This window comes from Hippocampus bargibanti, linkage group LG05 (assembly GCF_051943395.1).
Source record: "Hippocampus bargibanti isolate YZ-2025 linkage group LG05, ASM5194339v1, whole genome shotgun sequence".
Classification (NCBI taxonomy): domain Eukaryota; kingdom Metazoa; phylum Chordata; class Actinopteri; order Syngnathiformes; family Syngnathidae; genus Hippocampus; species Hippocampus bargibanti.
Window position 1 is genome coordinate 24,319,497 of NC_142738.1, and position 20,506 is coordinate 24,340,002.

The 20,506-nt window shown below is 40.1% G+C and overlaps 1 protein-coding gene across 3 annotated transcripts in view; it reads right to left on the bottom strand.

Annotated features, from left to right (window-relative positions):
- The window catches only part of itpr2 (inositol 1,4,5-trisphosphate receptor, type 2), a 64,477-nt gene that overhangs the window by 31,195 nt on the left and 12,776 nt on the right, over nt 1-20,506 (bottom strand). For 2 of the 3 annotated variants that reach the window (XM_088997406.1, XM_088997405.1), the window contains exons 14-37: nt 20,359-20,500; nt 18,815-18,973; nt 17,950-18,122; nt 17,406-17,525; nt 17,119-17,301; nt 16,731-16,982; nt 16,498-16,645; nt 15,567-15,714; nt 15,108-15,295; nt 14,892-15,018; nt 14,746-14,803; nt 14,450-14,615; nt 12,994-13,173; nt 12,447-12,533; nt 12,225-12,350; nt 12,009-12,131; nt 10,435-10,635; nt 9,472-9,723; nt 8,287-8,412; nt 8,076-8,204; nt 5,948-6,062; nt 5,670-5,851; nt 3,516-3,658; nt 2,201-2,309 (exon numbers count right to left, since the gene is read on the bottom strand). In XM_088997406.1, coding sequence (XP_088853532.1) covers nt 2,201-2,309; nt 3,516-3,658; nt 5,670-5,851; nt 5,948-6,062; nt 8,076-8,204; nt 8,287-8,412; nt 9,472-9,723; nt 10,435-10,635; nt 12,009-12,131; nt 12,225-12,350; nt 12,447-12,533; nt 12,994-13,173; nt 14,450-14,615; nt 14,746-14,803; nt 14,892-15,018; nt 15,108-15,295; nt 15,567-15,714; nt 16,498-16,645; nt 16,731-16,982; nt 17,119-17,301; nt 17,406-17,525; nt 17,950-18,122; nt 18,815-18,973; nt 20,359-20,500 — 3,637 coding nt within the window. The remainder of the gene's footprint in view (nt 1-2,200; nt 2,310-3,515; nt 3,659-5,669; nt 5,852-5,947; nt 6,063-8,075; nt 8,205-8,286; nt 8,413-9,471; nt 9,724-10,434; nt 10,636-12,008; nt 12,132-12,224; nt 12,351-12,446; nt 12,534-12,993; nt 13,174-14,449; nt 14,616-14,745; nt 14,804-14,891; nt 15,019-15,107; nt 15,296-15,566; nt 15,715-16,497; nt 16,646-16,730; nt 16,983-17,118; nt 17,302-17,405; nt 17,526-17,949; nt 18,123-18,814; nt 18,974-20,358; nt 20,501-20,506) is intronic. The other variant, XM_088997404.1, reaches the window with a different exon arrangement.

Here is a 20,506-nt window from a genome sequence, read left to right on the forward strand (position 1 = left end):
GTCCCTCCCACTCTCTCTTTCTCATTATTTCCATCAACTTCTTTTGCCCCCTCTCTCTAATTCCCTCCCACTCTCCTACTGTGCGGTGAGGCAGCAGCTCCGCGCTTAGGGCAACGAGGATATGACAGAGGCCACAGGGATATGCTTGAGCACACACACCTACACAACCCGATATTTATCCTACCTCTGCGCACTGTCTGGTTTTTAAAATGTCCTGTTCAACAGTTTAAAGAGAGACGATCCACTCTCTCTGATCTTATTCTGGTCTAATGGGACATTATTAGATTATAAAATGAGAGAATATCGTAAAATGTAAATGTAGAAGGGTGAAGGAAATGACTCCAACTTTTTAAATCCCTTTTATGATTATATTAACCTTAAGTCATAGTATGATTAAAACTGAAATGGGTCACAAAAGACGGTGTACAGGGAACAAATAACGGGGAGGGAAAAAAACAGCAACAGGTGACCACAAGCCACCAGAAGAAAAAAATGAAGTCCCTTAATTTGCTGAAAGGTTGCATAAATTTATTCGGGGAATTTAACTTTTTCTACATAACTCTTCTGTGCATTTGGTCTCTTTTTTTCCACTAATTTTGACCCTTCAAGCTTGAATTCATTTAAGAGATGTCAGATAATGGTGCATGAAAACGTCCCCATGAGCTGTAACTGTACGAGGGTGTTTTTCTCTCGGACTATGTTCTTGGGCTGCTTTGCTAAATGGAGCACAGTGTCTAGAATCTGTCTCGGGTGAGCAATTAAATTTCAAAATTACCAAAGCCTTCTGCAGCAAAATTTATTGCCCAGTTGTTATTTGTGCTTCGTTTTAGTTTCTTGGGCTTCGATATTTCAGCTTCTTTTTATTAGGTAAAATCAAAAAGCATACAATGGTTGTCCATAGACTACCATTACGCAGGGGCCTAATTTAAATGTATCGGACTTCATGTACATTTTTGTGGGAAGGTGGGTGGGACGTATACCTGTCAACCTTGGCTAATAGCTGCCCTTATAAATGATTACAATTCCCGTATAAAACTTAAAAAAAAACACTAACACAAGCGCAAATGCAGACAGTTTACCGCACATATGCACGTTATGCTTTTGTCAATCCTACCATAAGCGATAAAATATATATATATATATATATATATATATATATATATATATATATATATATATATATATATATATATATATATATATATATATACACACACACATACACACACACAAACAAATATACACGTTTGAGGCTTACTTTTGCTGGTTTGCCATGACAATAGTAGCCATCGGCAGTAGCATTGTCGTTGGCTACCAGCAGTTGAGACGAACTGGTCTTTGTAGGAACGGTTCACAAATTTTTTTGCGTTAATTAAAAAAGGGGGGTTTCCCCTCTCAATGCATTCCATTGGGGATTAATTAGACACGGATTTTACGGGCTCTAAACCCCGCAGATAGCAGGCGGCCACTGGGAATAATTCTATTTAGATTCGGTCTGTTTATTCCAATTGCTGTTCACATGGACCATTTTCATTGGGTTGGGCATTTTGTGAACGAGACTTGAGTCAACTCTCTCACAAATGCTCATATAGGAAGCAGATAGTACAGAAGTGATATCAAAACAGTCAGCAAAATAAGGAACACCAATACCCATAAAAGTGATTCAAGCTTGGTCTAATAAAATAGAGATGGATATCCTGAGAGGAAGAATGTCCCCCACGCTTCAAAGCAATCTTCTTGCAGGTGGTTAACAACTTGACTTTTGCAGCATACTCGCTGTTCTTTCCACCCAGACAAAAACACTCACATGCGGTCACTTCCCTCAATCGGGTGATGTTATTCCCTCCCCGAAACTAAAACCAAACGTGTCCTCCACACACCCCTCTGCAGTATTGATTTGCTAGTTCACCCCCCTCATCCTTCCTCCTGATAGTCTCCCCCTCAGTCTGTGTCCTCAAGTGCCTCCTATCCTTATGTAACTCAGAAAGACCCGCTGCATACAGATGAGCTAGATTCTTGGCTCACAGACATGAAAGAGAATGAGAGTTGCCGGTAGCAGCAGAGCATTGCTAACACTTGGAAAAAAGGCTAAGCGGATAACAATCTTTTTTTTTTTTTTTTTTTTGGAGGGGGGGGGGCTGTTCACATCATTACAAGGGCTTTCGATCTGTGAGCTGAAAAAGGTGGTCAAACTACTCACAGACTCCTGAAACCAGTCCTTTTTGTCCAGCATCTCTCTGAGTGTCTTCAGGATCTTGATACAAAGCTTTTCCTCTTTGTCCATCAGCTTCTTGGTGTGTTTGATCAGCCTGCCAGAATGAGAAAGTCAATGATAAGGTCCAATAATGTTTTCTTTTATTTTCTGGAGGTCGCATGACCCAGCTGTGAATGAAATGTGTTGCAGTCAGTGGGTCCAAAGTTACTGATAATTTGAAGAAGAAAAAAACAATAAATGTTGATCAGTTTGGACATGAAATAGCTTATCATTAAAGTGTATTCAATTGTATAGAGTTTGAACATGATTTGCAAATCACTGCTGGTTAAGATGAGAGCAGACGAATGAAAAAGATTCTCATGGATGGTCCATCAGTTCGTCATTGACTGACGCTGGTTTTATTGACGGCTCACAGAAAGAGACCCCGGCTGTCGTGTTTGCGAGGGTTTCTTTGAGAGGACTATGTTAACGACATGGGTTTGAGAGCGCATGCTCCTGCTTTCAAGAGGATCTCTGCGGGCACTGTGATGTATAGCTATGACTTAACAGAACGCTCCGTGGACATTTTACCTTCCTGTTGCCAAGGTTAATAAAATTAGCAGAAAATTCAGTCTTTAATGTAGGTCGCACTGCGTTCTGGAATGACCATATTTGTTTTTATAAACAATACATCGTGAAAATATATCAAAAGTGATCTTATTCGGTGTGATTTGTGTAAACAATACTGATAAGGGGATGATGAGGACCAAAAGGTGATCCTTGATATGAGTAGGTTGAGAAATACTCTGTGTCAAGTGAAATTCATCAAGTTAGAAAAAGCCTGTAAGCCCACATGGCAAAAGAGAACAAGATTGCCGAAAACAATATTGAGATGATCAAAAGTTGGGAGTCACTTATTTTTAATAATATCCAATAATAATAATAATAATAATAATAATAATAATAATCCAATTTTAATAATATTATTATTTTAATAATTTTTTAATATATATTTTAATAATATTCTCAATCTTTGCCTATTTATTTAAAAATCGGGAAGTTGTAGCTGGGTTGTTTGTCTCTGCGGGCCCTGCGATTGGCTGACAATCAATTCAGGGTGTCCCCTCCCTTGTGCCCAAAGATGTCTGGGATGGGCTCCAGCACCCCGTGCGGCCCTAATGAGGATAAAGCGGTCTGGAAAATGGAGGGATGGATGTTATTAAATAATATATCAAAAAGAGATTCTTTGATTTTTTTTTGGCGGATAAGAAGTGGATGACATCTGTGTGACTAAAAACAAAAAACAAAAATCGTGACTTACTTTGACATGAAAGCTCCACTCTCGCAACGCAGGCGAGCGGCCTCAGGAAACAGCAGCTCAGGACTGTGGAGGACATCCACCAGCACGGAAAACTCAGCCTGAACCATCGGACTGAACTGCTCTTCCAAATGAGACACAACACCCTGCACATGCATGGGCACATTCATTAATTCATTTAGATACAAAATGATTGAAAACCGGATTGCATATCGGAAGAAAAAAAAACATGTGAATGGGTTGCAGAAAGAAATGCAGGGATTCGCTGACACGGGTTAAGGATGTCATTGCTGAAAGCTGTAGATGGCACAATTCTGTTCTATGATATTTAATAATTATAGTGTAGCATACTACTTTTTCAAGTAAACATAAGAAATGATAGTATTACAAGCCTTCTCACCAATATTATTAATCAGCCTTTACACTCGGGCTGAAAACTTGATAGCATTTACAAAATAATATCAATTTGATAAGTACGTTTTTTAATCACAAAAGATGCAATTTGACTTTCTGTTACTGTACTGGAAAGGTGAGACAGAAGGCAAAGCCAATGCTGTCATGCTAGTGTTCAGGTAGATCCCGGTCTCATTAGACCTTGAAGAAAGTGCCTAATGTGCTTGATCGCCTTGCAAGGTTTAGGAAAAAAAAATCAGCACGTTTTGTGTTGTTTCAGCTGCCGTTGTGGATAATAACGGGGAGGCATCTGTGTCAGTGTATGAACCACCATGGCTGTCTGATTTGTGCCGCGCATGTCAACTAAAAGTACACTGATACCTTGGCTTACAAACTTAATTGGTTCCCAGACAGAGTGCGTAAGGCGAAAAGTGTGTATCCCAAAAATTGATTTCCCATAGGAAACCATTAAAATGAGAATAATCCGTTCCCAAGTCCCCATAAAACATAATTTTCTACTTTATAATTTTCTAAGCCTTAAACCTACACAAAATATACCTTATTTTATATATAATAAATGTTCTATGGTATTATAATTAAAGAAATAAACTGTACTGGATAATAGTCGTTTTATTGACCTTTGTGATGGTCGTTGATGACTTGATGGAATGGAGTGTCCGGTGTGTTTCATCAGTGTGTTTCATCAGCATTAAACACTGCTGCGTTCTTGACTAATCACGTGGCTTTAACCGAAGACTTAGGGCGGGGAATAGAGGATTCCATTTTCTTGTTAGGAGAACGAGCTCGAACGACACATCACTCATTGTGGCGCTCCGTGTGTACCCCGAAAAATAGTTTGTATGCCAAGGTAACATTTTCATAAATTTAACATTCGTAAACCAAAAGGTTCGTAAGCCATGGGGTTCGTAAACCGAGGTATCACTGTATTAGCTTTGTTTGATTTCCCCTGAAATATTTCGTCTTCCCAGGAAGATTGGCCTGATCTTTTTAAAAGTTAATGCCCCTTCTACATCAGTCATTATCCACTATCAGTGGCACTACAGAGGCGTCCAATAAACAAAACCAGGCTGTTGCTTCTTGATGATTTGAAAATGACAACGCAGTGAGAGCAAAGACAGACTCAAATAAAACACAGTACTGCTCATTTAATCGATGAGACGCTGCCAAGTTGGAATGCCTGTGAGCACTTATCCGTGACTAAAAAATACAGATGTTATACCGTAAACAGGTTTCGGGTTCAGTCACTATTTTGGTCATAAGTAATGAAGACTGATGTCACCATTTTTCATTATTTTCCTTCAGAAACAATTAAAGAAGTTATGCCCCTACAGGCAGTAAGATTTAGAGTAGGCAGGCATTACTCCTGAGTTACTTTCATTATAGAATTACGTACGAGTCGTTAATTTCTTAATTGCCACATTAAATTGCCCAGGAATAGAAAACCAAGCATCCCTCTGAAACTTGGTTGGGTCATTACTTAAATTGAAGCATACTCTGCAAAGTTAGACTAAAATGAAATGCCATTTTAATTCCATTCTACAACTTTAAAATTGAATCATTTGCATTCACTTCCAAAGTTATTGTGCATTAAAATAAAATGAGCTTATTAAATTAATGGGTGAAGACACTATTTCTTAGTATCAAGGAATTAACGCACTATCAATAAAAATAACTGTATGCATACTTGAAACTTCTCCATCTTGCTGATAAGTATTTCTGACTGGGTACTAGATTGAGGAATACCTGCAACTTTTCAATGATGGTCTTGTAGTCAGGGCCGCCCAGGTGCTCCTTACGGGGCCGCGTGCGAGCAGAGCTCCTCCAGTCCTTTGCTGCCCGCTGAACCATGTTGCTATGGACCTTAAGAGACAACGTGTTGACGTGACTATCCAGGTCAACTGGGATCGCTATTGCCCTTGCCTTGGCTGAAAAATAAAACCACGCAATGAGAATCGGTGATACACTTTTCATCCGAATGACCCGAAATGAAAAATTGTCAGTCAAATTGAAACAGTACTTACCAACATCAGCTAGCGTCCTGATGCAGTTCTCAATATTTGCTTTCTGAGTAATCCATGTACAGTTGTAGAGCCTGAAAGCTGACTGGAGTAGCTTGATGAAGATGGATTGGTTTGTCTGTTGCAAACAGGAGACATAAAAACCCTTAGAAAGAAGTGTGTTCTAAATGTCCCCCAAAACTTGAAGCAACTATTTCAAATAATGCTAATAATAATACATTTAATTCAAGCGGCTTTCAAAACACCCAAGGACACTTCACAATAAAAACAATAAAACAAATCACATATATATAACATACATACATATACGGTAAAGTCTCGTTATATCGATATAACCGGGAGTATCGATATATCCGATATCGATATAACGAGACTTTACTGTACATATATACATATATATATATATATATACACACACACACACACACACACACACACACACACACACACACACACACACACACACACACACACACACACACATACATACATACATACATACATACATACATACACATATATATATATATATATATATATATATATATATATAGCAGAACTAGACATTGAAAGCAATTTTAAACAGATGGGTTTTGAGGTGGGACTTGAAAATAGGGAGGGAGTCAATATTACGGATGTTCGGTGGAAGTGAATTTCAGAGTTTGGGAGCAGAGCGGCTGAAAGCTCTGCATCCCATCGTGGTGAGACGGGCAGAGGGCACATAGAGATGAAGGGAGGATGAGGATCTGAGGGACCGAGAGGGAACGGAGATTTGAAGCAGGTCAGAAAGATAGGGAGGGGCAAGGTTATGGATGGCTTTGAATGTAAACATAAGTATTTTGAATTCGATTCGATGTTTAACAGCAGCGTCAGCGCAGAGCGCCGATGCGTATGTGGAACTGTCGCGGCTTGGAATTGAAGTGGATTTATGTGGGACAGGAGATGTGAGACAATGTCTTTTCGTCAATGGATCCTACAGCTTCGTGTTTGCTTTCAACATTTAGCTTGTAGTAGACGTACAAATTCCACCATGACGTCCCTGATCCACTGCTGACATGGATGCTTTGATCCTCTCCTCTTTCAACTAGAACTGCTTCATGTCATCACAAAGAGGGTACAGCAAGTCCTGAAGAATGAATGACTCTGTGTCTTTGTGTCTTTGTGTTGTCATATTTGTTATTAAAACACGCAGCGGCTCCCCTCTCCCGGCAAATTGGCGTTTTCATGTTTATGTTTGTTAAGTAATTATAAGTGCCTTGCATGCTGGGTCCGAGAGGACAGTAATTTCATCTGTGCTGTATGTCATGCATATTAGCATATTTGACAATAAAGCTGACTTTGACTTTAACAGGAAGCCAGTGGAGCTGGGGGGATGTGGTGAAAGGAGGGGGTTTGAGTGATGATCCGGGCTGAAGAATTTTGGAGGAGTTGGAGTTTATGGAGACATTTCTGATTGACACCCAAGAGAAGTGAGTTACAATAATCGATGCGGGAGGTGACGAGACTGTGGATAAGGATAGCAGCGGGGTGAGGGGTGAGCGAGGGACGGAGACGATTGATATTATGGAGGTGGAAATAAGCAGACCGAGTTATGTTATTTATGTTATTTCAAATAAATATAGCATATAAAACCAACAATTCACTCTGAACATCAGGTTTGTGTAAAAGACTGTCTCGTGCTTTATACCATTATTTTGTTCATTAAATAACCAAATGTTAAATGGGCGTCCGTACCGTACCTCACAACTAAACTAAGCTCCTATAGAGTGCTGCTGTAATAAAAATGATAATAACAACAACCACATTAATACTATTATTAATATCATTAATATCAATATCAATAAGGATAATAATAATAATAATAATAATAATAATAATAATAATAATAATAATAATAATAATAATGAGCCTTATTGCCATGAAGATACTGTGCTGCAGAACAATAAAAAGACAAAAAATGAAGTGTTGACACTTTTGGGGTAATTAATTTAAATTTACTAATAAGTCAGCAGTTTCGCAGCACAACAATTTAGCAATGGTTTCTAAATGATCAGGGGAGGTGACTTCTATTTTTATTTGGGCAATGTCATGATACTTGATAGTTAATATTTCACTTCCTGTGTTGGCATACCTGAAGGTTGGAGTGGTTCACAGAAAATGGTGAGCTAAAGAATCCTGTGACAATGGCCATCACTGTCTCGGTCACATACTTTTCAAGGGCCAAATCGGCATGGTTTCGGTCTGTGGTCGTGTTACACACCTAGAAATACAAAGAAAATATTTGACCAACAGCTTTTCTGATGATACCGTATGGTGATTGAGACTTGAAATCTGAGCCTTACTCTGGACATATCAACTAGGATGTTGTCGAATAGCTTCCAGATATGATTGGAGGTGTAGATCTCTTTCATTTCTACCTCGGTGTCTACGTAACAGTGATTGACAAAGTTCACATATGCAGTTTTCACCTATACAGAGAAAAAGATAAGAATGGGGGAAAAAATAGGCTCAGGTAATTTTCCACAGCTCATTCAGGTCATGTGTAGACAAGAGTCTACTACTGTATAATTCACAACAGATTCTTTTCTTACAGACAGTGGCTTTTTTAGGTGTTCAATTACCTTACATGTTTCGGCGTATATTTCCGCCTTCGTCAGTCTGACGAAGGCGGAAGTATACGCCGAAACATAATGTAATAATAATACATTTCATTTTAAGCGCCTTTCAAAGCTCTCAAGGACACTTTACAGTCACAGACAAGCATAGGTACGATAATAAATAAAATACAATCACAAATAGAATACAATAAATAAAATACAATTATAAATAGAAACAAGAGAAAGAGCTACACGGAAAATTACACAAGTAAGGTAATTGAACACCTAAAATAGCCACTGTCTGTAAGAAAAGAATCTGTTGTAAATTAGATAACAAATAGACAGTCTGAACTTAACAGAACTATTACGAAGAAGAGTCTACTGCAGCTGACCCTCATGCAAATTTTCCCGTTGTGGGACAATTAAAGGCTTTCCGATTCTGATATTATGTTGAAAAAAAAATTGTTGATTATGTTGTGGGTCATTTTTACCCGTATGTAAAAATCCACACAAAACAGTCAAATAATAGGTGACATCAGCAACAACTGTTTCTGAAACGTTATAAACCTACTTGAAAAGAGGGACAACATTTTCTATCCCATTGGGATATTTTAGAACTGTTTTGAAGAAAGGAAAACGAAAAGATATCCAGTGCTTTTAGTCAACACAAAAATGGAAACGGGTAAAATTGCCCCCTTAACATAATATGAGGGTTAAATGAAGGCAGAGTTGGGTACATATCCATCCAACTATTCACACTCACATGCACACACCTCTACTTAGTCTCGTATTTGAGTTTATGGAAAGAGAAACCCAGAGTACAAGATGGCTTCACACGCCCATGATTTGACCATCCGTAAAAACTGTCAGCCACAAGCCACTGAATGTGGCAGAGGGATAACTAGCGTTTGGTGCTTTCACAGCCTTTACCTCTGGGATGCAGTTGACATCGGTGACAACTTTGATGATGTCATCCAGTGGAAGCAAAGAGTTACATTTCAGCTCAGTGAAGACATTCTTGCCCTCGGTGCAAGTAGCAAGAAGCTCCACAAGGGTGTTGTGGTAAGCCAGAGCTCCATCTTCATCAGTGCGCTCACGCTCGGATCCCATCATCTGAAGTAAGACTGGGAATGAGGAGCGGTCATTGTAGAACACCAGGACATCCTCGCCCCCGTTCACGAGCTGCAAGAACAAGAAGGATACAAGTGTTACAATCGCAAGCTTGATTATTTCAGCTTAATTATTCATTGTTAATTGAAAGATTGGCAATGACATGCCTTTTTTTTGAATTAGTTACACAATGCTCCTTCAACAACTGTACATATTTCATGCGGCACCCAAACAGATGGCCATTTGAAACTTACATATTTAAATACAGTAAAGTCTCGTTATATCGATATCGGTTATATCGATAGTACTGCTTATTACGATACTGTTTCATGAACGCAAGGAGAAAATTTACATGCCGCAGGATCGGATATATCGATAGTCCGGTTATATCGATATTTTTTCCGACTCCCGAGAATATCGATATAACGAGACTTTACTGTATCAATAATTTAACTGTAAACAAGTACAACTCTCAAGACAATTATGATCTTTTATTGTTTTGACTGATGGTGCCATGAGAGTGATTCCTCTACAGCAGGTTCTGTATTTTGTTTTTCTACTTCTTCCTTTCCTATTACTTTCATAAGTTTGCTGCTGTGAAATGTAAATGTCTCAATGCGAGATTAATAAAGGCTAATCCAATCAAGAAAGAATATCAATTGTCGTGTATTCTATGTCAGTGTGTGCGTGCGTGTGTGTGTGTGTGTGGGGGGGGGGGTGTTACTCATCACATTGTTGAAGATAATGCACCATCGAGAGAGATCCGTAGGCAAAATGCCTTACCTCGGTCATAACTGTGTCCTGACATTTCTTCACATACTTTCCTTCAGCTTTCACAATAGTTTGCAGGAACTTCAAGTACAGAACATGACGTCCGTGTGTTTCAATGCAATGGACAAAGTGATGCACAACTCGGTCGCTGATTTCATTGCACAGCTGGTAGTAATTCATGAAGATGTGGCGCATTGTTTCAGCTTCCAGTAACTGTTGAGAAACACAAATCTCTTGTGAAGGAATGATAGAGGCTTCACCTAAAAGATATTCAACAAAGACATTATAGGAGAGTCGTATAGGTATGGTGATGGTTACAATACATTGGCCCGGGGGCGAAATCTGACCATTTTATTCGGCCTGTGAAAGCAAATCAAGCATGTCAAATGCCATGATGCTTGCTAAATTCTGAACCAAAAATTTCAAATTGTCCCATGTAAACCACAATAAGTCATTATTCTTGATTTCAGATTTCAAAACTCGTTATTCATTAATTTGTTGTGTGTTCTGTATGCAATATATGGAGGGGATGAAACATTCTAATGATTTCCCCAAATTCATAACGAGCCTCGAGAGGAAACTGTAACTAAAATGTGGCCCGCGGCAAAAAAAATTACTTTGACACCCCCTGAATTAGAATATTCGCCGATACTAGCGACGGATACTTGATACCAGCATGACGTGCAATTGTGATGACAATGCTTGTTTTTGAACATGACTCACAGATCTCATTTTTTATAGCAACAACTTTTGCAAACCATTATTTGCAGTCGACTTTCGTATTCTGTCCCATGTGTCTTTTTAAGTATCACAACACAATTTACATGTCACCTACATCATCTTTCCTAGAAGGTGCACATACAGTACTGGTGTCATAATATTTAAGCAGTTCAATCAGAAAGTGTACAAACACAGACGCGTTTCACTTTGAATAATTATTTCTAAACTTGACACAGTGTGACAAAACTGGCTAATTAGAGATTGGAGGAGTAACCAAAGAACATGTCAATTGCACATCCACCTTCATTTTGACGACAGCACACAGCCTTGTCACACAGAGAGTTTGATTGTAGATGATTGTAGAAATCTGGTTAAAAGGAATGGAAATAGAGAGCCCTTGAGGCAAATACTGTAAAAGGTCAATGTCTGTTATGGTAATTTCCTACACAGACACAGACCCTGGGCCAAATTTACCCTTACCACTGTGTCGTCAAGTAAGTTGATCACCTCTTTTTCTACCTTAAATTGATTGTAAATTCCAGACAGACAAGATTAAATCGGTAACATTTCATGTTTGGCGACTTTACAACATGAATAAGGTACGAGATCGACAAAGCGGCCTGGGGTAATATCAACTTGTGTATATGCTGCAATGTAGTTGCATGTTTAGCATCCATGTCGCAGGCAGATTTATGAGAGGCACGACTTTGGTCAGCGATGCGAGTGGGGTGAGGGGTGAATTAAGGCTTCATTAAAATCTGGCAGGTCAAAAAATATATCCTCCACTACGCCATTATAGGCTGCGGATAAAGCGTCCTTCACTTTTATTGTCGTGCTTTCTCATATACGATTCCACTCATACCCACCCCCGGAGTGAGGAAGAGATTGAGGTGTTTATGTAGCAGAAATTGGTTCTGATGGTTCCCTCTGCAGAAGTTCTGCAGGAAAGCATGTGCCAGGGTCATGATCTCATTCATCTTATCATCACTCTGGGAAAGAACAATGAAAAGAGAGGCAACGGGAGTTACGATCAGGCAGTTTGTCACAAGATAAGTCACCCCGCAGTGGTGGTTAAGGCTCACTTTTTCAAAGGGGATCTGAAGGAGGTCCAGCACAACTGTATGCGCCCCCATGTTCTTCAGAAGCCGCTGCTGCTGTGTACGGATCTTCTTACCATGGTAACACAGTTTGCTGAGCCGCAGCAAGATCTACCAATGAGGCACAAATAAGACCCAATTGAAAACTACCAAACCGAAGTTTTGATATCCAATGAGAACATGTGAAGACATGGGCATGAAACTTGCCTCTTTGACAATGTTGTAGTTGTTTTCCTTGTTGCTGTCTATTTGAGGTTTATTGTTCCCATCGTGGACTGTGATCAGCGCAGTCTCCTGGCAAGACACAAAGGAAAATTGGTCATCACAAGCAATTTTAATTGCGCACTGTCCTCAGGCATGCCAATATCTATCAACACCTAGCTGTCAGGAACATTCAGGACACTTTGATTTTGAGGATGCGCAGGAAAATTTGTGCCTTCACAAAAGCGACAAACAGGCGCTCCAAGAAAGACTGAGAAACGTTCACATTTATTTTTAGAAAGATTTCTACAGCAATTATTTCTATAAATAAAAACTATTTCTATGAAATAGTTTTAGTGACCAAATATTGACAGCCTATTTTTGATTTATTTCCATTTCAAATGAGTCAACCCAATGTTTGAACTGTATCGCGACATTGTCAATAATGTATCAACTGTTTTATGACATACTGTATTTGCAAAATCTGTGCCTTGACTCAAGAATGTGTGGGAAACGCATTTCAAGATAAACATGTCAACTGTGTTGTTGATACCTCTTTATTTACCTCGATGTTTTGTTCTTTGCCCTGTCTGACACCAAGATCTTCACCATTGTAGGCTCCATTCTTCTCCACCCAGAGTTCAGATTTTTCAACAGTTAGACGCAGCTGGTCCAAGTCGGCCTTGATCTGCTTGTAGTTCTCCACATCTTGCTCTGAAACTAAAAGCTGGACCTGGAAAAGGTGGGAAAAAAAGGAAAAAGACACAGGAAATACATAAGGCACAAATGGCAAAATGTAGGTTTAAAATAGCAGTGAAATGCTTCAACTCATTCACTGCCATTACTGAATTTATTCAGGAATTCAAAAGCATGACGTGGAGGGCCATTCCCGAATCTTTTTGTGTTATGTTTTTTCTTGCCGGGGTGGGGGTGCATTTCAAGCTTCGATCAGACCTCTAGCAATGTTTTCTGTCCCACAGGGGGGTAGCATTTGCTTTTTGTACATCTGCACCCACAACCTACTGTCATGATCTGGTTGGAGACCAACGGGGGGCGCTGTCGGCCCCGCCTGCACCTGCACAGGTGCTGGTCGTTTCCAATCAGTGACACTCAAAAGGACCCCCGGCACGACCATTCGGTGTCGGGTAATTGTTGAATGTCATTGTTGTTTGATGCACTGTTGTATGAAATTGAATGTCATTGTATGCTGTTGAACACATTGTATGCTGTTGTATGCAATTGTATGCATTGTGTGCAGTGCATGTGTTTGGTTAATATTGGCAGACTTTTAATCTTTGTTTTCTTTTGATACTTTGTATTTTTTTCCGTTCAAAAGTTTTTGATGTTATAGATTTTGTTCCTGTTGATTTTATTTTTATACAATTTATCAAACACAACCTCCTGCTCCCTCCTGGCTGCTTTTTGGGATCCGCGCCCGCCATCACCACCATGCAGACCGTGACACCTACTGCAGATAACTTGAGAACCAAATAAGCTTAACATAAACCTGTGGGTCCTGCAATTTGAGTGAAAATGACAAAAACTCTGGCACTGGAGTGGACACATATTTTCACGTCTGGCAGTGAATGAGTTAAGATAAGCTATCCATAACCTTACCCCCCCATACCTATCTGACCTTCAAATTTTTATTCCCTCAGATCCTCTTCCTCCCTCTGCCTCTGTGTGCTCCCCCCTGCTCTGCCCCCAAACTTTGGAACTCACTTCCTCCCAACATTCGTAACATCGATTATCTTCCCACCTTCAAGTCCCATCTCAAAACCCACCTATTTAAAATCGCATTTTCTGTGTAGATCTAGCTCTTTTCTATTTATAATTGTATTTTATGTATTGCATTCTATTTGCGATTGTATTTTATTTTATTTATTATAGTACTATGCTTGTCTGTGACTGTAAAGTGTCCTTGAGAGCTTTGAAAGGCGCTTAAAATGTAATGTATTCTTATTATAGATACCACAATGCCTAATTAACTGATGTGAACTTTTGTGTACCTGTTTGAAGGCCTGTAGGACTTCAGCTCGCTGACTGAAGTGCTTGAAGATGAGTTGCAGTGACCCAGACACCAATGGCGGATAGTCTTGCATCATGAGATGGATCAGAACCCTCAGAAATGTTCGGCCACCTTCATCATCAAGCTCCACTGCACTTAACTCGGAGCTGAGATAAACAGGAAGTTAAATTCTCACTCACATTTGGACACAAGAAGCATTTCTTTTTCTCCTTTTGGCTTTTCCCTTTAAGCATTTAATTGATCTGAGAGTGCGAGGGCAGTGCATATTTGACCTACCTCCCAGCAAACATGCTCTCTGCTTTAGTCGCAATCTCATCAATGTCTGGCTCGGAAGCTGGACAGAAATCAAAGTGTACAGCAGAGCAGCGAGACAAGACAAATTAAGTCCAATCACTTAACGCAAATCAAAAAAGGCATCTTACGTGTCATCAAGAGGAGCATGTCAGTTTGAGAGTTGACACTCTCTGATACGCTCTTCTCTCCAAACTCTTTCTTATAGATGGACAACAAATATGTGATCCTGTAATCCAGCCTCACACTGAGGATGAACTGCAGAGAGGAGTGAGAACACCACCAAATTGGCAAATTTGACGTTCAACCACATGACGCGATGTGCATTGACAATGAGAGCACATTACTTGAAGGATCTCGATGATCTTTAGTTTGGTGTCCATCACCATGACGTCCTCGTTATCCAGAGGCATGTGTCCTTTGCCGTAGCGCAGTGAAGGAGGCGTGTCAGGCAGGCCTTGCGGGACACCTCGACTCATCACCATTTGGGTCATCATTTCACCAACGCCGTGGATCGTGCGCAGAACATTGTTACCTGGAGAGGAAGCCACCTTCACATATTTGGATAATTGTCTTGTATTCGTTGACATAGTTAACATGTTTTAGCCAAGTCAAAGTTGTCCACAAGAAAAGAGGATATTCACTCTCACATTCACACCATCACTGAGTGAGAGCCAATTGCACCAGTCAGGTGAATGTACCACTTATGCCACCAGTGACTGAGCAATGACCACATTTGGTTCGATGGAATCAATACATCTAAATGGGAGAGAGAGTAAACTAAAATCGCACGGAGGAACACCCACCAGCCTCTGGACTTTTGGTGAGCTTGTTCATGAAAGTCAGTGGGTGTTGGACGATGTCCAGTATGGCCAGTAGAGTGCGGGTAAGTCGCAAGAGTTCACTAAAACTGTAGAAACCAAAGTAAACCAGGTTACGAGCGAGATTCACCACCTAGAGGAGACCAGAGTGTAAAAAAAAAACATTCAGAAATGTAGAGTACGAACGTTACTAGTGTACTTGAAGCCTATAGACACATTGAGCACTTCCTTGAAGGCGAAGCATGCAGTTGAACTCTCAAATTCACTGTCATTCACAAATTTATTCGGGAATTGAAAATCCCAAATTTGTTTGGCTTTTGAGTCTTCATACTTGGGTGCCGATAAAGTGCTGGCCATGGCCTCTGACAATGTTTTTTTCTGTTCCATAAGGGAGCAACGTTTCCTTTTTCCATGTTCGTGCTTTGTTACAGCTTCAGTTGTTGTTGTTAAAGCACAACATAAACCAATATGTATGTATTGCATTGTATTTTGCACAGGCACCCTCGTTGCAAGCTCATATATCTCCAGAACTCTACAATTTAGGAATTAACTTTTTTTCTGATGAAAGAAGAGAGCCTGAGGTTGCTAACACTGTATTGAATGTTTACGTAGTCCTAAAACTCAATATTCGGTGGGTCCTGGAATTTAAGTGACAATGACAAAAACCCTGGCGCTGGAGTGGACACATTTTTGTTCGTCTGGCAGTGAATGAGTTGAATAACAAAGCAAGACACCTTTGTTATAATACAGCACGTTAAAAATGTCTGTGTAACATGACATGGCAATACGATAGTACAATATTGAATGATCTTCACCTCCTAAACCAGAGACACACACTCTGAGACCACTGTACCATGGTACAATGTATTTATTTACTGAGTATGATGTTCTTTGCAACTTGTCAGGTTAATTCTACCTCTAGAGTCAGCTCATTCTTGTCTTTTTCCCCAAATGGAAAAGGCTGGCTGACGACATCCTTGAGGTATTCTTCAACAAACTCCATGGTGGGCGCAAATTTCCTCTTCATCTCTTCTCTTGAGGAATCTGCTGACTCGTATTCAAATCTGCAGGGAACACAACAATAATAGAAACGTGACAGATCGCGATGTGTTGTTTGTCCCATGAGATCATCAGATGTCCGATGCTAACTCATGGATGCTGATCTTGGATGGGATCTCGGTCCAGAGGCGCGCATAGCGCACAGGGACTACAGCTTCTTGTGGGTCGCGGTCCACATGCATATGAAGCATGAGGCGACAGAAGGAGGCGCGCAGGTTGAAGGGCAGGCAGTCATCAAACATGCAGCGCAAGATGAGATCCACAGGAAGCTGAGCGGAGATCTGATTGATGGCAAGATACTGACGGTCCAGGCACATTTTAGCAAACAGGTTCAGCTGATACCTGACAAGAGGAAATTAATGAGGGATTGAGATAAAAGGCTGGTTCTCTGCTGTTAAAAAAAAAAAACTCGCTTGTCTGATTTTTCTCATCATTTTGCTACAGGCCCAAAAAAAAGGTTTACCAGAAATAAGGCTACCTGTAGTATGTGATGATGTCTACATCCATTTTATGGCTGCCTTTCGCATCCTGAGCCAGATGGCGGATGGATTTGCCATGAGGCTCCTTGTGACTGTCGATCCAGTACAGCCAAACCTCCTCCTCTTCCCCGTCCTCCTGCATCAAAGAGGACTCCAGGGGTGTCTCAGTATTAGGGATTAGTCTGGATGTGAGAGTGTGAAAGTGTAGTTGTAACACAGAAAAAAAACGAATAATCCATGCACAAATGAAAATGTGATATTTATGTCACTGCATGATGTAACTCACTTTGTTTGGAGAAGTATGTCCGCATTGGCGGGGTTGAGTATAAATTTGCAAATGAGCTCTTGTGTGACAGGGATGGCAGTTTTATTGGACACACACAAATCAGAGAGATAATCCAAGAATCTGTAAGAAAAGAGCGCACACACACTTCAGCAGTGGGACTTAAAAGACAAAAGTAAAACTGCTACTTATTTGATACCATTTGATACCGTTTTGCCTGACTACATAAGTAGTCAGGCAAAACCTCAGTATATCAAATCAAATGTGAGTGAGCCGTGAAAATGGCACATGCAAATGCAGAGAAAAATGATTCATTCGGGGATCTCTGTAGCTCACTCAAATTAGCTATGCACTTAGCTGTGCAATACATGCAAACACTGTCTACACAGAACAATATACAGTATTGCAGTATGTCAACATTAAATTGACAATCAGAGTATGGAAAGTATGCAGCCAAATTAGAAGCAAAGTGTCTTTTTTCTTAGCGAGGCAACATACCAGTTTCGACGTGATCAGCTGGGAAGTGTGAGTGGTGGCAATGAATTACCTGGGTTCTCGATTCCGTCTTAGAAGGCTGACAAACGTCTCAATTTCTTTTGCCGTAATGTGTTTTTCCAGCAGCTTGCGGTTGTTGTGCAGCAGAGCAGTGATGGTATCCTCAGCCAGTATCTCATACCCAATTTGAGACTGCATGATTGAGAACTTTTTTGCTATATACTCCTGTACAAATGGAATTAAAAATAGAATAAATATTCTTAAAATTAATACATAATGGAGTTGAGGGGGTAAAGGAACAATTGGTTGAATAATTGGCCATTGCTAGCGTTGTAGTGTTAAATTTACAGAATGTTTTTTTTTCAGCTGACCTACCCTTACATTCACCTGAATAAACTAAGAAAATGTCCAAAATGTTGTTTTCAAAGTTCCATTGCCAAATCGGGTGAAAAAGGATAACCATTTAATTACATTTGTCTATTGTGGAAGGCCACATGTCCACTTATTGTTTTGAAAATGATTCCTTTGATTGCCAGTTTAGACAGTAAATGAGATACAGTCAGCCTAAATCCTACTGGATCTACATCGCAATATATTTTGTGATACCCTTTATTTGCGTTCTTAACATATTATCTCACCTTATTTGGAAATGATTGGGTTTATGATAGTTATTAGTTAAGAAAATTATTAATTTAATTTTTCAAAATGCCATCACCTAATGTCAATTAATGATTTAAGACATCAGGCAGGTACTGTATTTAGTGCCGAATACATACAGCAAACTACGATCCCAGCAAACCTGCGTTTGTACTGTACAGTAAACAACCTGGCAAGACTTTTACAAAGTCACCAAATAACCTTAGACAACCTTGAATACTTGTGCGCTTGAACTCAATAAGACCTCCATTTAGACGTGCCTGGTTTTTGCGATAGTCCTGCTGAGAGTGTCGCAGCACTCTGTAGCAGAGTCTCAGCATATATTTAAAGTGGGAGTAGCGCTGGTCGCCCAAATCCTCCAACTTCAACATCGGGCCATCACCTTGGTCTGTGAATGGAGCCTTCAGGATACCAAAGATCTGAGTGGGAAAAGAAAAACAACAATCTTCAGACTTTGCCTTCAATGTAGTAAATCAGCCTGCCCTTGTAGTAGTGTCTTAAAGTAAATCCATCCATCCATTTTCCAGACCGCTTTATCCTCATTAGGGTCGCAGGGGGGTGCTGGGGCCTATCCCAGCCGTCTTTGGGTACCAGGCGGGGGACACCCTGAATTAGTTGCCAGCTAATCGCAGGGCACACAGACACAAATAACCATTCACACTCACACTCAAACCTAGGGACAATTTGGAGTGTTCAATCAGCCTGCCATGCATGTTTTTGGAATGTGGGAGGAAACCGGAGGGCCCGGGAAGAACATGCAAACTCCACACAGGGAGGCCAGAGCGGGACTCTAACTCGCAACCTCTGCACTCTGACACCGGCATGCTAACCACCCGACTACCGGGCCGCCTGTCTCCAATAAATGGCTATTTTAATCTTAATTGCACTGCACATCCTTTTAAAGAGACGGATCAACCCGCATTGCTTGAACTGTTAAAAAATATATAACCAAACATACATGATTTTTAACTCCCAGACGATGTGCAAAAATGTGTCTACTTCAGTGCCGTAGTTTTTTTCATTTTCATTCAAATTCCAGGACCCACAGAATATTGAGTTTTAGGACTACATTAACATTCAATGCAGCGCAAGAAATTATTTTTAATGAAAGAATATCTTCTTTCATTAATAAAAAAAAGTTTATTTTGAGCTTACTTGAACGTGCATTGAAAGTGGGGCAGTCTGTACAAAAGGTAAATGTTGACCCTTGTGGAAGGAAAAAAAGATTGCCAGATGCTTGACTGAAGATTGAAAGAAAACCCCGGCAAGAAAAAAATTTCCGGGAATGGCAGTGAATGAGTTAAGATACCGCACCATCTTATCACCTTTTAGCATCTTAATGCACCGTCTCTTTCGGAAAAAAAGACCTTATTATAATAATCCTACAGTTGCAACAATGGTTTACTGCGAGCCACTACAACCAATGACATATTTATATGTCATGTCCTTTTTTTTTTAATGACAGCCAAAGGCTCTGGAATAGCCTCTAAGATAAAGGCGTAATTGCACTGTAAACCATTTGAAATCTGTCCAGCAGGTGGCAGCAAGTTTTTTTTTTCATTTTGAAAACGTGAAAAAAGTGAATTCTGATGACGAATTGAAATTAAGTGACTAACCAACCATGTACCAGTAACCAGACTGTAAAGTAGCCATTGAAAAATACAATATTAAGCCCCATTGTAGCCTTTACACCACTGCAAACTCATTCTCTGACTTGCTACATTACACTAACAATTTAAATACTGTATTTGTGCGTGTGTGTGTGAGACGCGACAGTTGAAACAGTTGAGATATACGTGCTGACCTGAGCGAGGATGTTTTGTTCTCTCATCAATTTTTGCCTCTCTCGGTTAGGTGTAGAAGTGACCACAGACAGAACCTCCTGGCCATTGTTTGGAACCACACATACAAAGAAAACCAGATCTTCCAGCAGCTTAGTCACAAACCTGTAA